The following is a 16,138-nucleotide window of genomic DNA, read 5'->3' as shown; positions in this document are numbered from 1 at the left end:
TCATCTCATATGTCAAAGTCACCGCGATAACAGAAACTTACGCCTTATGGGTTAACAATTTCTGGCTCGACATTTACTACTTCTCATCTGTGAAAGCAATATAATATTATTATAATAGATAATTATTAATTTGACGTATGCTCTCTCTTATTCAAAGTCACTGCAATAACAAAAACAGAAGTAAACTTATTATATGTCAAAGGCAGTGGCAATTTTTATTAATTCTTGTTTATTAAAAAAATCAAAATCACACGTTTGCATATATTTCTTGGATATTGCTAATTATTAATTGAAATAACAAATTACGTAAAGTTACAGGCTCAATAATTCAGTATCTAATATTTTTGTGATGTTTATTGGAATAATATGGACCTAATATGTTTTGTACAGTAATTTTTTAAACCAAAATGTGGTACATGTTTCAGAAACTGTTACTATCGCCACAATGTTGATAAAATAGCTATAAGTCAATTCATCTAGATTCCTAAAGGTTTTCCATGGTCATTTTGTTATAGTTTTGGTTCGCATAAAAATATACTGATGAGAATTACGTAAAATTAATAATAATTAAAAAAATAAAATTAATAAGATAATTCTTAAACTTAACAAAAAAAGTAGTTCAAACGACCTCGTTAAAGAATACCTTTAAACTATCAGTGGGAACTCTGTGGTGGTTGAAAAAAGACACGTTCAATTGGGTACAATAACATATTGTATACTGTTTTATTTACATTTCATATAAAATATATTCCCTATACCTCTGCTCTAACATTTCAGAAAAACAATTATCTGGGGTGATGGGGGGGGGGGGGTATCTCCTACGTCGAACTGTTTTGGTCTTAAATCGCTATGTTTCTCTTTTTTATCAAATCACAACCTAAATGAATAGCTTTGTGCTAACAGCGCCAAAACTATACCAAAAAAAAAACTACGTTTTAAACTCTAATATAACAATTCACAAGTACATTAGGCCACATTGTTGTTATATCCTCAATAGTTTATGTGCGTTCTTCTATCGTTTCCTAGTAGATTCAAAAAGGAAGCATATATTGTCCTTAAATAGGTTAAAAAGACTTATCCCAATTAAGTTCGTTAATAATATCTAAGGGTAATTCTTCAATGTTATTCATCGAAATGTATATATATGCGCGCGTGTATGTGTGAGTGGGTCAATCGTTCCTTTTGTGGGGGGAACAAAACAAAAATCACTAACACCGATAAAATTCCTTGTTCCGAGGGGAGAGGGCGGTGATACCGCCCATTTCGCATCGCCACGGTTACAGTCTTTTGTTTCCTTCACTCGTACACATAACAATCGAATATACTAAGACTATTTAATCGCACACAACCATGTATGACGATACCTACGAATTAAAAATGATAATATAAGGCGTTAGTATAAAAATGCGCACGTATTAGTGACGGTCGATTTGGGATAGTTGTTATGACGGAAATAACGTCGAAAAAAAAGTCGTAAATAAATAAAATATGTTAAAAACAAAGTTAACGAGTATTCTCTAGATATATATACCTAACAACTAAATGTATATAAAAATAAAGCTCTGTAAAAAAATATATGTATGGGGCCATTCTGAGTTAAGAGTTACTTTCGACACTGAAAGGTGGAATAACATTATTACTTCTCATTACTCACCATATTTTTTATGGTCATATAAATTCATTGCTTAAATATACCTAATTTAGCCACAAAACAAACACATGCCGTTCTCGTATTTAAAACTATAGTCCTTCAAATGAAACAGCCAATGTACGTCATCAACGTCGTCGAATGTATTGTCAAATTCAGTTTATAAAAACGCAAAATCCCTTTGAACTTGCATCAAGCATTTTTCTTTCTCATTTTACTAATTATCATTACTCTGGTTAAAACGAGACAGAATAAAATCTAATGCGTCCGAACATGTAACCAAATCCGTCTATAATAGTCGACACCGTTGTCATATGTAAATGTAAATATAATAAAACAGCTCTAACGTACAAACTATCGTGGCTGTTTAATTAACTGTAGTTTAAGTCCTTCAATAAATATGCAGTAGATGTACTATAATGTTAAAATAAATTATATTTTATAACGTTATTTTTGTTTTATTATTTTATTTATGTTAGTATTCTGTTGTCAGAGTCAAAATAAACGGAAACTTAAATATGATGCGGCAACGCCGCATTATAAATTTTGATGGCATACATTAGCTGTTTTATTGGAAGGACTGTGACTGGTTATGTGAAGGCAATGCTGGTCAGGAAATGGATAGCAGAAATCAAAGAAGCATGAATAACAAAATTCTTTGACGTTAAGTTCGTCATTTGCCGACGTCATTCTCTGTATATATCCGACTTTCTTGCAGATATAAACAAATGAATCGTTTCAATGAAAATTGTATATAACTAGATTAAACTAGCGTTGGGAACTATCGACTGATTTTCGGACCTGCTAGTTTCATTCGAATCAGATTTTTAACGTTCAAGCTTTGCCGTCCTAGTTGCGACCTTGAAAATAATGTTCCGAGTTTATACTTACATAGATTTATATTTACATGTATATATATGGTTCTATGTTTTGTTTGTAGTTTGCTTGTAAACAACAATATATTGTACATTAATACAGCAGCATTTTGGAACTATGTCCCTCAAAATTACTTATTAATGTAATAAGGTAAAAGGAACAACATTTTTATTGATAGACAGAAAAATAATTTTTATTGCATTTATATTATTTTGGCAACTATTGGGTCTTTTTTTATTTTGTGTGTTTTTCGATGTTCATTCAAGCCTTTTGAATGTTAAAACTTCTTTCAGTCAAGTTTCACCGAACAATAATCTTAAAATATTCCTTATTAACGATAAATAAAATAATTATTGTATTTTAAAAGGGCGAGAATAGAGAAAATACGGCACACATATTTAGTGATCATTACTCCATTCATCTTTACAATCAAGTCAATACAATAGTTTTACCCCACTCAAAGCGAAACTATTTTGAAGGTAATAAATTATAGCACTTATCTCTTTCCTTTTCTTTTCAAAAGAAAGTCTGAAAAGAAATATGTATAGTCTATTGAAAGTTTTTTTGTACATACGTCATCAAGATATTGTATTGTCTGCCACAATTTATAAATTAGTTTTAGAATCAGACAATATTTTCCTTCTTATTTTATTCTAGTTAAAAATAGACACAATGCTGTCTGATTAGTTCGAACGCGTAAACGAATGAAGTTGTCCGGTTGTCAGACTTATGCAAAATTCTTGAAAGCAATAGTGATAAGAGGTTATAACTCTAACATACAAACTATCGTGGCTGTATAATTAACTGTAGTTTTTAGATGTACTATAATATTAAAATAAAATATATTTGATAACATGTTTGTTTAGAAAGAATTATTTTATTTAAATTAGAATGTTGTTGTTTGTCAAAGCCAAACTGAACGAAAACCGAGTTGATGCGACAACATTGCGACGTTCTGACGTCACAAATTTAGATGACGTACAAAATAACTTTGAACAGACTATATATCTCTTACTTACGACACGGAAATGATGGCGGAAAAAATTTAGTAGTAATGCAGTAGAAATAAACGAGTTGCTTTCATGATATTATGTCATTGTTACTTTCCGAATATTAAAACACGATTAAATAGGTTTAGGGTGTCAATCAATCATTTATATCCGTGCTTGTCTCTCTCAAAATTAGTACGGGAAGGAATTCGTACATCTCCGCCCGTTATCACGAATAGAAAAACAGTCGAAACGTGCATATTTGACTGAAATAGTAATTACTATTTTCAGTGGGGAGTCTTTTTACTACTGACTGTTTTGGCTGTTTTCAGACGATATTTCCCAACGCTAATTCTAACGTTGATATCGTGCCATTTCTCTTGACGAACTCTTAACTTTGAACGTCCCATCTCGGTGTATATATATATATATAAAATAATAATAATAATAAACGAGAATAATATCCGGGTCTAGTTAAGTACCGAGCAAATATGAGTATTTCGATTCGAGTATATCGTATCAACTGGTGATGATGATGCTGGCGGTCCGGGGGCGGGGGTAGGTCCGAAACGTCCTCTAGCGCATCGCGGACGTATTGCTCAATGTTTCGATGCATTTGGGTTCCTGGTCGAGCCACAAACCGCGGGTTCACAGCCAGTTCCATTCATTCTCAGGACTTGATGCCGATCAGGCAGCGTTTCACGTTATGGAGCCAGCTTTTGTCTCGTCATTGTTCCGACCTGTACCTGCGGGTAGAAAACTGGATCAGAGATCGGCCTCTTTGGTGGCGACGATGATGGCGGCTGTCTTACTTCTCCCAGCGCGCGTCGTCCGACTCGTGAGTGATGTACCTGACGCCGATCTGGTTCTCGAGTGCCCTCAGGTCGCACCAGGTCTGGTAGTCCTGTGGAGGAATCGAGGGTTTACGATATGATGGGATGCGTGGTGCAAATGAGTCCTTACCTGCAGCCAGATGTGTTGTAGAGATTTGTCAACGGTATATCGTTTCCTCTGTTTGACCTGTAGCAGGTTATTGATGAGGTCAATGGCTGGAAAGGTAAAATAATTGTGTTTATTTAAAAAGACCTGAAGAGATATTAGGTGTGTGAAAGAATCATCCACGTTTTCATCTATTATTAATGATAACAAAAAATGTGATACTTCTAGGCTTCTATTTCCATTATGTTCAATATAATAGGCACAAAGACAATAATAAAGAATGACTACAACTATGATTTATAACTATAAAAAGAGTACTAGAGAGATTTCTAAAAAAAACACCTGTTTCATATCACACGCAAGATTAAATAGTCTATTCAAAGTTTGTTTGTATATGCGTCATCAAGATGTTTAATGTATTGCCTGCCGCAATTTGTAAATTCGTTTTAGAATCAGACAATATTTTCTTTCTCATTTTATTCTAATTAAAAATAGACACAATGCTGTCTGATTAGTATGAACACGTAAAGGAATGAGCCTGTCAAAATCGTCCGGTTGTCAGACGTATGCAAAATTCTTAAAAGCAATAGTGATAAAAGATTATAAAAATTCATAAAATATACATCATATTTGATAAAATGTTTGTTCCATTATTTTATTTAGATTAGAATTTTGTCGTACGTCAAAGCCAAACTGAACTAAAACTCACAGTTGATGCGGAAACATTACGACGTATTGATATAATTTTTCTTTTATATATTTCTCTTGTTTTCTTTTTTTTAATCTGTCATATTTAAAGTAATATACAGTCTGATGACTGTCACGCTTACACTCAAGCTTACCATCGGACGAGATCTCCTTCCACGGATTCGGCGGGTACATGAAGGCGGCGTTCTGGATCTGATCGTTGATGTCCTCGTCCTCGTTGAAGGGGAAGGTGCCGCTGAGGCTGACGTATACGATGACCCCCACGCTCCACATGTCCAACGAGCGGTTGTACCCCTTGTTCCTCAGTACCTCCGGCGCTGAAACAACCGCTTAGTGAATAGGGGACTCATCAGCGTCGCGTTCTCACCTAAATACGCGGGGGTTCCGACCACAGACCTCCGGAACGACTTCTCGCCGATGATCCGGGCGAATCCGAAGTCGCACAGCTTCACCTGGGGGTACTCCGCGTCCGAGTTCAGCAGCACGTTCTCGGGTTTCAGGTCGCAGTGCACTATGTTCTTGCTGTGAAGGTGTTTCAGCGCGATTAGTATCTGAAACGGGACAGGACGGTAAAATTGACGGTGGGGCCTCCGGAACGATCTCACCTGAGTGATGAGGAACTTGGTGACGCGCTCCGTGAGCCGGCCCTTGTCGTGCGACAATATCATTTCCAGCATGTCGCCCTTCAGCTTCTCCATCACCACGAAGATCCTTTCCGGAGTCTCGAACATCCTCTCCAGGTTCACGACGCCCGGGTGGGAGAGGTTCTGCAGGATGGCCACCTCGTTCTTCAGCTGCGCCTCCTGTTTGGTGGGGAACCGAAGCTTGTCGATGACCTGTTGAGAATTGTCGCCGTTTAGTGGATTTTATTTAGAGTATTGGGGGTTCATTCGACCTTGATGGCGACGGGACGCGTGGTCCTGCGATGAACTCCTCCATAGACGATTCCGAACTGTCCGGAACCGAGCACCTCGTCCGGGTATATTTGGTAGATCTGGCTCATGTCGGTTATTTGTTCTTCGCTCTGCGCTGGTGCTTCCTCTGCTTCTGAAAAAAAGCAAAGGGATGCTTTTGGATTTATAGTCCTATCTGGATAAGACCGACTGACACATGCTAACAGAAATGTTAAAATAAAAATAATGAGTTTCAGAGCATTAAGGCAAAGTTTCTATATAGGTATGGTAAAATAATATATACAATGTAAATTTGGTGAGTAAAATGCAATAAAAAATATAAAGAGAACATTAGTACTACATCGTTAAGCACATCAAGGGCATTCATCTCAAGAAAAGTATACACAATAAGTGATAAGTTATGAAAATAACATGGAATAATTTCGAATAAATAGCTTCGAAATCACAGGAATCATAAAACATACCAATCAAAAGAATAACAGCTTATTTTTGAAAAATGAGAAACAAAACAGTTATGTAAAACACAGTAAAACATTCCAATAAGTAAAAATTGTCCTTGTACCAACTCAGAAATTGTACATAATCTATTTTTAATAACAAACGGGCGAGTCCATAATTCGAAATAATGAAATATGTATGTAACCTAACGCCTTCTTCGATGTCTTTACTTCAAAATAGTTAGATAACACGTAATACATTAAAAAATCAATGAGTAGATTATGCAAATAAAGCTTTTAGTAAAATAAATGAAAAATCCTACCGTTAACAAAATATAATGAATATATTTTACAAAAATCTGTCCTACTCTACATTGTTGCCAGTTTGTGTTTTAATCCAGTTGATCATTAATATTTAAAATTGTCAGTTCTCAAATTAATATTATTACATAAATAAAAAGTTCATTAACAACAAACAATACTGTTGTTCATCCATAAACATTTTAATGTTGATATTCTATAAAATGGTGTATACTATATGCCAACATTTTGCACAAACTAACAACACTGTAAACTCGAATAAAATGTTTTGAAGGCTTGGAGCTGCATGTTGGCCTACCGTGCAACCCTGTGAAATAAAATAAAATGACTTACTTGCTGTACTGGCGGTTACAGGTAACAAAGCTTGCTTGATAGTGGTCTCCCAGCTCTTGGCCAGATAAGCACCGATACCGCTGTCCGGTGGCGGAAGATTGACGCTGTTCCCATCCTGGATATCGTAGAGCGGGTCCTGCCCGACAAAGTAGTCAACGTTGGCCGTGCGTATCTCGAAACAATGCATCACGTCGCCTTGTTTAATACGCGCCGTATCAATGGCCAGGATTTCGGACAATGGTATCTCTTTGTAGTACTTGGTGCTGGTGTCGTTTTGAAACAAAACTATGGACTTGGTGTCCAGTCTCCAGTAGTGTCTTCTCACCTGAAAACCACACTAACGCAATCAAAGTGGCCGTTCTGGTCGAGTGGCAATGATGTCTGATGCGTCTAAACATACAGACAACCAAATCGTTGTCATATGTCAATGTAAATATAATAAAACAACTCTAACCTACAAACTATTGAGACTGTTTAAATTAACTGCAGTTTAGGTCCTTTAATAAATATGCATTAGATGTACCATAACGTTAAAATACATTATATTTTATAACGTTATTTTTGTTTCATTATTCTCTTTACATTAATATTTGGTCGTCAGAGTCAAAATAAACGAAAAATTAAATTTGGCGCGGCAACGTTGCATTATAAATTTTGATGAAGTGTATTGGATGTTTTATTGGAAATTAAATATATTTTTGAACTGCGATGCTTCCACTCTGTTATATCAGCTATTTTTCATCTCGTCCGAGTCAACAGAAATCACACGGCGCTAGATCAGGCGAATACAGCAATTGACTGATGATTGATGATAAAATGTGACAATTCTGACAACCTCAGCAGTTTCAGCCTGATTTTGCGACGTTGCCATTTACAAGGAATCGAGAGGTAGGTCACTGGTTTGTAAGGTTAAGAATTTGGTTGTTTATTTGTTCTTGTACTCTTCATAGTTTGATTTTTGATTATAGTAGATGGTAATGGATAAATCATCGATTTGTGAATATTGCCAAAACAACTTTTATAACACTTTTAGTCTGAAGAGACATATGAGGGTATCCGATTCAGGCTTATTTATATCCAGCTGATCATGCGAAAGTAAAAGTACAGATAAATATGACTCGATGTCCTTTATGTGCGCATACCTCATCAAAATTACAGCTCGTTGATCAAATAGCCATTCCACAACATTAAAATTACTGTAATAAAGAAATATTAAAGAAAGAAAAAATAAGTATTAAAGTTTAGATCACGATCGATTATGGGAGATGAAAAACGTATCAACAATTTTTTAATTTCAGTCTGATATATTAAGTTAGGCGAATTCAAGATAATTTATTCCATTTTATTAAATTCTTCAAATATACGTATAATTTTAAAAACTGGCAACGTTGCAAATTCAAATTCTTGTGCGCATGCCATAATCCTCCAGAATTAGGCTCGTGTGATCGGCCGGGCTTTAAAAAGTCAATAAACCGATATTTTCGAGATAAAAAAATTCCAGTTTTTCCAGGATTTTTCAATAAGCGAGGGTCGCCGATGGTCAAAATCCGGCAAAGCGGCAGTAAAGCTACACTCACCGTTTTGTCCTTGTTGGTGAAGTGCACCAACCACCCCTCCTTGATCACCTTGGAGCCTCTCCGCTTGGTGTGCTTCACCGACTGGACGATTCGTTGTAGGGGAATGTTGGCGCTGGGCGAGGAGGAGGAACTACACGTCGAGGGCGAGTAGTCGTTGTCGTCGTCGTGTACCGGTATCACCTCGATGTACTTGTTGTTGCCGTTCTCCTGGCCGTAGCCCTTCTCCTGGTCGACGTCGTCCTCTCCGAGGGCCAAGTTGGACGACTGGCTCTCGCTGCCCGAGCTCTCGGCATACTCGAAATGAACTGCAAAGTACCGGCAATTAGTACGACGTTGTACAAGGTGACATAATCGATTATAACAAACATCGAAAAGTAATCCACGTTCTCAACGAAATTAAAACACAAAATCGATAATAACAATGTCGGTTTTTCGGATTTGAACGACCTATTGATCAAAAACAAACAATAGTCACATGGCAAAACTAAAATCTAACTATATCATCACTGGTCACAAAATCTTTCTAAATGTTCCACCTAAAAAAATGTGACATTATACCATTAATCAACACAAACGAGTCAGACTAGGGCTCAAGACTACATCCAGGGCAATCTACTTGCAGTCCATTGATCAGATCAGATCAGAATTTCTTGGTTTACCAGTTACACAAACAATTCAATATTAATAAAGAGGAGAGGCTTATTCATCTGAAACAACCAGGGTTGTCTCATTTTAATTGCTAACAAAGTAGTAATAATAAAAGCTAAAATGTGCGACACCAAAAGGCTGTGATGATGATAATGATGAAAATAAACATGATATTAACATTATCCACCCTTATTTTATTCTGCTCTCTGAAATTATATTTGTTTGAATTCTGCCTTCATTTCTATTCAGCCATTGTACTGTTATTAATTATTTAATTTTTCATGTAAACTATAATTTTTCTATGAATAAAGCAAAAACATTACACATCTATGGCCAATTACACTCGTATAACGAGAAGTAAAAGCAAAGAGACCTGAAGATTACAAGCATTCTTGACGAATTAAACTAGATGAGTATCAACAAAACTCTAAAAACGTGGATTACTTTTTCACGCGCCTATATTTGATATTACCGGCAGAATCTCGCGGTAGCTCGCCGGTACAATCCTTCGGCACCTTTTCCAGGCACTTTTTGTGAACGTTGTAGTTGCAATCTTTGCACTGCAGGCCCTGCTTGAACAGACCTTTCAGCAGCTTCTTGCAGTACTGACAGACCGTCGGCCTGGTATACGAATGGATGACGAACGTGTGCGGAATGCGCAACCTCGATCCGTTTTCCTTCTCGAACGACCGCCCGCCCAGTGACGGTGACCTGTTCTGGGTCTGTTGGGAGATCTATAACCGAAAGATTAAACCATCTTACATCGCCGAAATGGTACATCCCTTGTAGCTCATGAACGGTTTTAGATATGCTTTCCGACTGAGTGAGTGAGGATACACATAGAGAACAAAATAAAACAAAATCATAGTTATTAAAAACAAAAAATATATTAAACAAATCATTATTTACAATTAAAATAATATCAAAAACCCTCACCAGCTACATAAATGGACGGAATGCTTATGAGTAATACACAAAGATCTAGTCGTCTAACTTAACTCCTGTAAAAAAATTAGCCAGCCTTACCAAGCCACTGTCTTCGGTTTGGGTGGAGTTTGCTGAAGCTAAGGAGGTATTACTACCACCGGATGGGCTTCTTGGTACTTGTAAGTTGGCTGATCTGCGACGTTCCGACTTATTACTATCATACAAGACATACGAACAATTATTTGGCACTTTAACAACACATCTTTTATGATAGTTCTGTCCACAACCTGCACAGAAACATTACAACTAAAATACCTGGAAACAGTACTCAAATTTCAAACATACCTTCGCATTTCAAACCCTGCCGTACCAAACCAAACAACATCTCTCCACAGAAATCACAAAAAGTTGGAGCTTTGTATGAATGAACATTTAAGGCATGAGGCCTGACTATGTTAGCCTCTGGTGTATGTTGTGTATTTGGAACTGTAATTATTTTGTTCTCATTAATATCAAATGCCATCAACTTTGTCTTAGAACATACCTTTAGCAGTTAAAACTATTTCTATCAAAGTCTCATCAACTATATCTGAAGCAGAATTAATGAACTGTAAAATATTGTTTGAATTATATTCATGTTTAAATAGTAATAGTCTGTCTTGAAGCCGATTAATTCCATGATCAGGAACCTGAAAACATCACTTCAGTAATTTCAAATTATCACACAGGTGGTGTGAAACTAACCTTTGAGTTTAGAAAGTCACAGGCAAGATCCTTAATTGTTTTTAAGTTTAGTGTTGACTGAGGAACAGTAATAGCGTCTCTAATAAACCCAAACTGAAACATAAAAGTTACTTCTGGCCCCTGATCCTCCATTGTAAATAATTAGGGCACTTTCTTTATCTGAAACACATATAGAGTTAACTATAATTTAAGGGCAAAATTAACAACTTCGTGAATAACTGTAATTTTTCCGGTTGTTATTAACGTTTCTAGTCACGACGAATGCTGTTAAAATCGATCAGATTATTTTTTGGGACATATAAATACCGTTATTCCGATTTATCTCACTCTACTTTTCAGGTTTTTCATTGTTCATCCACCTACCTCATGCGTATTCTTTGTCCGCTTTCAGATTTATTCGTTTACTAATAATTAAGAGAGGGTTTACGAGATTTATATGAGATTCTTGCCTCTAAAAAATTTTAAAAACATCTAAAACATGAATAAATCTGACACACTACCATTTGACAACAAATCACAGACTGACAAGGTTGGCCTTGAAATTTGACACAAGTACGGTGTTTGTTCAGAAATATAATTTAAATATTGGTAAATTATAGGTCATTATGAATGTATTGTTATAAAATACTTTTAAGTAGGACGTACATATATTGAACTACATTTTAATTCAAATGTATTTTGAGTGTTATTTCTGAACGTACTTGTATATCTGATATGGTCTTGCTATCTTTGTCGGTTTTGCGTTTAGGCACGCGCGGATGACAGAGAACGAGACAAATCATTTTGACGGGGTTGTTTTTTTCCTACCATTTAGACGAATCAGAAGAACTCAACACATTTTCTTCAAACTCGTTTAACTGTGCGTTACACCGTCGCGAGACGTTTTCTTGTGGCTGTGTTGATATTTTTTGTTTTTATTAAACTCGCAGCAGTGTCGTAATTTATCGAGTGAAGCGAGTTAAATACTTAAGTGTGTTGGACGCGCCTACGGCCTAACAGGCATTTTTATACGGAACATTTCCACAATGAATTGAAAATCGTTAGTGGTATAGAGAAAATGCAGTGAAACGTTTCCTTACAATAAAAAAAATAGCGATATATAAAGAAAATGAAGCGTTTCTTCATTCTAGTGCCGCTGCTGGGGTTGATTTTAATAGGATATAAAGCCGACAAACCACCAGGTAATAATAATATAAATTTCTTAATAACATAAAATGATTATAATATCGTTTTGACAACCACAGTTCCATTGTTTTAAAAAATAAACAATCCGAGTGTTGCCATAGAAACAGGTCGGTGGCCACTTTATTTAATATAATTTAATTTGTTAGGAATGCATTTTAAATGATTCAGTTTATTTAATCGGAATAAGTCCGAGTAGTCTTTGGACGAGGTTTAAATTTATGGGCATTACATGTCGAATATTTGCATGGACGTGCGCTCGTATGTCTGGTCTTCGCAATTAAAAGGATGCGAGGAAAATGTGGTATTTTTTTTTCTCCGATATATCCGGCCTTTGACGGCCATTTTGCAACAACCTAATCAAGCCGGCGGTGCGATCTCGCCGTTGGACACTCTTTTCTCCACCATAACAGGGGATGTGTATTTGTCTAACCGGCACCATATGACACGACACGGCAGTGGTTGTTTTCGTCTGTTTTAATATTCCTTCCCGGTCAATATAACCGATGATTAACCGGATCTAGGACATACGGCGGCTTAGAACGCGTTTATAAATAAATCTTAGATGATGGAGATGACTCGGTTTTGATGTCATAGACGTTGAGAAAATAGCACTTGGTAACATGAACGATAACAAGTGTTTATTTAATGGCGGGTCGGGTAGGAGGGTTTTCTGGTCCAGGACGACGGGCTTGATGATGGGTACGTCTCGTTGTCGAAACGTGCAAGCCACGGATCACGGCTAATTTTGGTTGTTGGTGAAGGTCGTGATTTTTCATGAATAATTCATCGTCGCTATAGTTGATGTGTGGCTGATTATAATTTGTTATTTTTTCTTTAATATTCGTTCATGCTTGACATATTAATGGACCATGTTTGAACATACTGACGAACAAAGTCGAGTCGTTGAACATGTCGCTTCCGTTTTAATCGTTGTAGCTCTGAGATGAATTTATTACGTGTTTTTATTTGCTTCTGTTTCGCAAATACTACAATTTTTATCGGAAATATACAATATACGGTTCCGTACATGTTTTTCTATCACTGTTTTCCTGAATATCATTAGTAAATCATTGAAACCGTAATAGCGGGTACTCGGCGTTTTTCCTAATTGTTTAAAACAGCTTTTTATAATTTTGGTAGTTCTTTCCTTTCTTTCGCGCATTCTTTCCTTGATTCATGCCTAAAACCCTGCTTTTTGGCCATTATTGATACAATGTTAAAAAAAAAACAAAGAGAACCCATGCCAAGGGACTTTATTAACAATTCTCAATTTAGAATGAACGTTTCTAATATTTTTCAAGGGCTTTTTATGAATATTATTGACGTTAACGTTAAAAATAAACAAACATACTGGCTGTTTTTCTTAATTTTCAAAAATAACAGTCTAAATCGCTTTTAATAGTTGTTTCCTTGAGAATTATTGATGATTATTAAAAACACAAAGGAGGACACTTTTTAATTTCCTTAATTCTGTAAAATAAATAGTTCGAGTATTTTTTAAAGTCTTTTTTAGTGAGAAATATTGATAAGAGTTTAAAAATACGAAGAAGGACACCTGTTAATTCCATCAATTTTCAAAATTAATTGTTTTGATAGCTTACAATAGTTGTTTCATTAAGAATTATTGACAAAAACGTAAATATATGAGACATTTTTAACTCTTATCACCTCAAATTTTTTTTTTAATTTTAGGTCTCCAAATGGACTGAAAATATTATATTCCATGAATAATGCGGCGAAAAAAACGTAGAAACTGTAATTTTTTGTATAAAGTGAATAGTTTTTGAGATATGGGTAAAATTGGAGTTTAAATATTTTTTTGCAAAAAAGAGAATTTAGATATAACTTCAACATTTTTGAGATTTTAACCAAAATTATACTTCCATCATGTTAAGCAGCTAATTTTACGTATATATTGAGATTGTCATCATTATATCTTGGTTTAAACTAGAATTACAACAAAAAGTTAGAAAATGGCCAAAAATCGCAGATTTTCCTGAGTATATATATGGAAAAAACATCAAAAAAATTTAGGACACCAAATGTACTAAAACTTTCACATTATATGAATATTGCGGTGAAAAAATCGACAAAATGGTTATTTTTTACATATAGTGAATAGTTTTTGAGTTATTAATAAAAACTGACCATTAACATTTTCAAAGAAAAAATATATTTTAACTCATTTCCATAAAACCTCAAAATATTTACGAACGGCAGTAATACTATCTTATTGAGCATTAAATTTTACATAAGTAGTGGTATTTTTATCAACTTACCTTGGGGTCAAACAGAATTATAATAGAAAATCTAAAGAAAAATGAATAAAATTATTCTACATGTAAAACCTATTTTTGTTGTATTTCTAAAAAGTATCAATATTACAACAAAAATGTTTATATCATGTTATTAAGCAATCAATTTTATATATATATATATATATATATAGTGATATTATTATCAATATATATTGGTTTGAACCAGAGTTGTAAAGAATAATCCAAAAAAAAATTGGAACATATTTTCAGTGTGCCATAGTAATATGTTTGCCATTTTATTAGGTACGTAATTATCTACCAGTGCTGGCATTTTCATAAATTTATATTGGTTTTATCCAGAGTTGTAAAGAAAAATCCACGATATAATAGTAAAAATATTCTCAACTTCAAATGAGTTGTTGGATGTATGAAATACTTTCAAACTGACAACAAAGACCCAAAGGAGGATACTTGTTAATTTCCCTAACTCTGTAAAATAAACATTCCTAAGAGATAGAGTCAGTTATAAAGAGCAGTACTTGTTCATTCTAACATTTCCATAGAAACAACAATCCAAACGGACTTTCCTAGAACAAAACAGATCGATATTTCCGCGTATGAGAGAGTGTTTTTTAAAATTATAGTTAAACACTGTGAAAGACTCTACCCTTCCTTAATTGCGAACATAATTTACCCGTAATACCTCTCAAACGGTTGTTAAATTAATTTCGAAGAATTTCTCGCATGTAGTTGACATCGGGTTCCAGTCATCCGAGCTACCAGACGAATCGAAGATGATCATTACCAGAAAAGGTAAAAGTCAGATGACAGGTCCAAGGTCGACACAGCCATCTGGTTGGTCTGTTTATTCGACTGGTTCGGTATTTCTACTTTTCCTTCGTATTTTTTTTTGTATTGCCTGGTTCATTCTGCGAAATAACAGATATTTTGGTAACACGATCGACAATATTTGTTAGGTGTGGTACTTAACCTTCTTTTTGTCAGAAATCGGGGAAAGACCACAAATTTCAAGGACACGTACAAAGTTTTCACATATTTTTTATTTGTGTATGATGTTATTGGTGAACTGATGTGACTAAAAATCGGAGGTAGTTCAGTGTAAAAGACATTCAGTTTTCTTTTTAAACACTAACCATATCATATAAAGAGCCGTAGAAAAACGCAGGCAACTGCTTCTATGGTATAATGGTTAGAGCGTTCAACTTACACGCAATGGTCGCGGGTTCGATTCCCGACGGGGGCAACCATTTTTTGTTGTTCCAATTTGATTGGAACATTTGTCAAATCACATAGATTAGGTAGCGGACCTTGGGGCCTGAAGAAGTTTCTTTATTCCCATTTTTCCTCATACAGGCTGCACCTTTACTTGGCCTATCCATTGTAATATTAAATAAAATAACTGCGTAATTTATTGAATAAATATCTAACACTAAAAAGAAAAAAATAAAATATTTTTAACAAAAAAATTGAACCGACTTCAAAAACAAAATAAAGAACTCATTAAAATGTAAAATATAACCAAATTTTGATTTTTAACACAAAAAAAGGGTTTTAAAATTAAATATGTACATGATAGTCATTGTAATAACTAATTAAAAATAATACTCTATTAT

The 16,138-nt window shown here is 34.9% G+C and overlaps 2 protein-coding genes across 2 annotated transcripts in view; one reads left to right on the top strand and one right to left on the bottom strand.

Moving 5' to 3' along the window:
* Window positions 1–694: 694 nt before the first annotated feature.
* PKD (serine/threonine-protein kinase D3) lies at window positions 695–11,587 on the bottom strand. The gene is made up of 15 exons (XM_076412814.1): window positions 11,425–11,587; window positions 11,062–11,220; window positions 10,862–11,006; window positions 10,663–10,803; window positions 10,417–10,604; window positions 9,863–10,124; window positions 8,743–9,047; window positions 7,166–7,490; window positions 6,056–6,207; window positions 5,766–5,996; window positions 5,528–5,711; window positions 5,295–5,477; window positions 4,477–4,562; window positions 4,326–4,417; window positions 695–4,259 (listed from the first exon to the last, which is right to left on the bottom strand). The coding sequence occupies exons 2-15, from the start codon at window positions 11,191–11,193 to the stop codon at window positions 4,241–4,243; spliced, it is 2,445 nt and encodes an 814-aa protein (XP_076268929.1). The 5' UTR covers window positions 11,194–11,220; window positions 11,425–11,587; the 3' UTR covers window positions 695–4,240.
* Window positions 11,588–11,895: 308 nt separating this feature from the next.
* The window catches only part of LRP1 (LDL receptor protein 1), a 55,112-nt gene continuing 50,869 nt past the window's right edge, over window positions 11,896–16,138 (top strand). The window contains exon 1 of the mRNA XM_076412801.1: window positions 11,896–12,242. Within this exon, the coding sequence (XP_076268916.1) occupies window positions 12,170–12,242 (73 nt within the window). The 5' untranslated portion in view covers window positions 11,896–12,169. The remainder of the gene's footprint in view (window positions 12,243–16,138) is intronic.

The sequence above is a fragment of the Rhynchophorus ferrugineus genome, unplaced genomic scaffold, assembly GCF_030347505.1.
Source record: "Rhynchophorus ferrugineus isolate W39M unplaced genomic scaffold, kcgeb_rfMv2 rfM8, whole genome shotgun sequence".
NCBI lineage: Eukaryota > Metazoa > Arthropoda > Insecta > Coleoptera > Curculionidae > Rhynchophorus > Rhynchophorus ferrugineus.
Note: the sequence above shows the minus strand (reverse complement) of the source record. Positions and strands in the feature narration are given on the sequence as shown.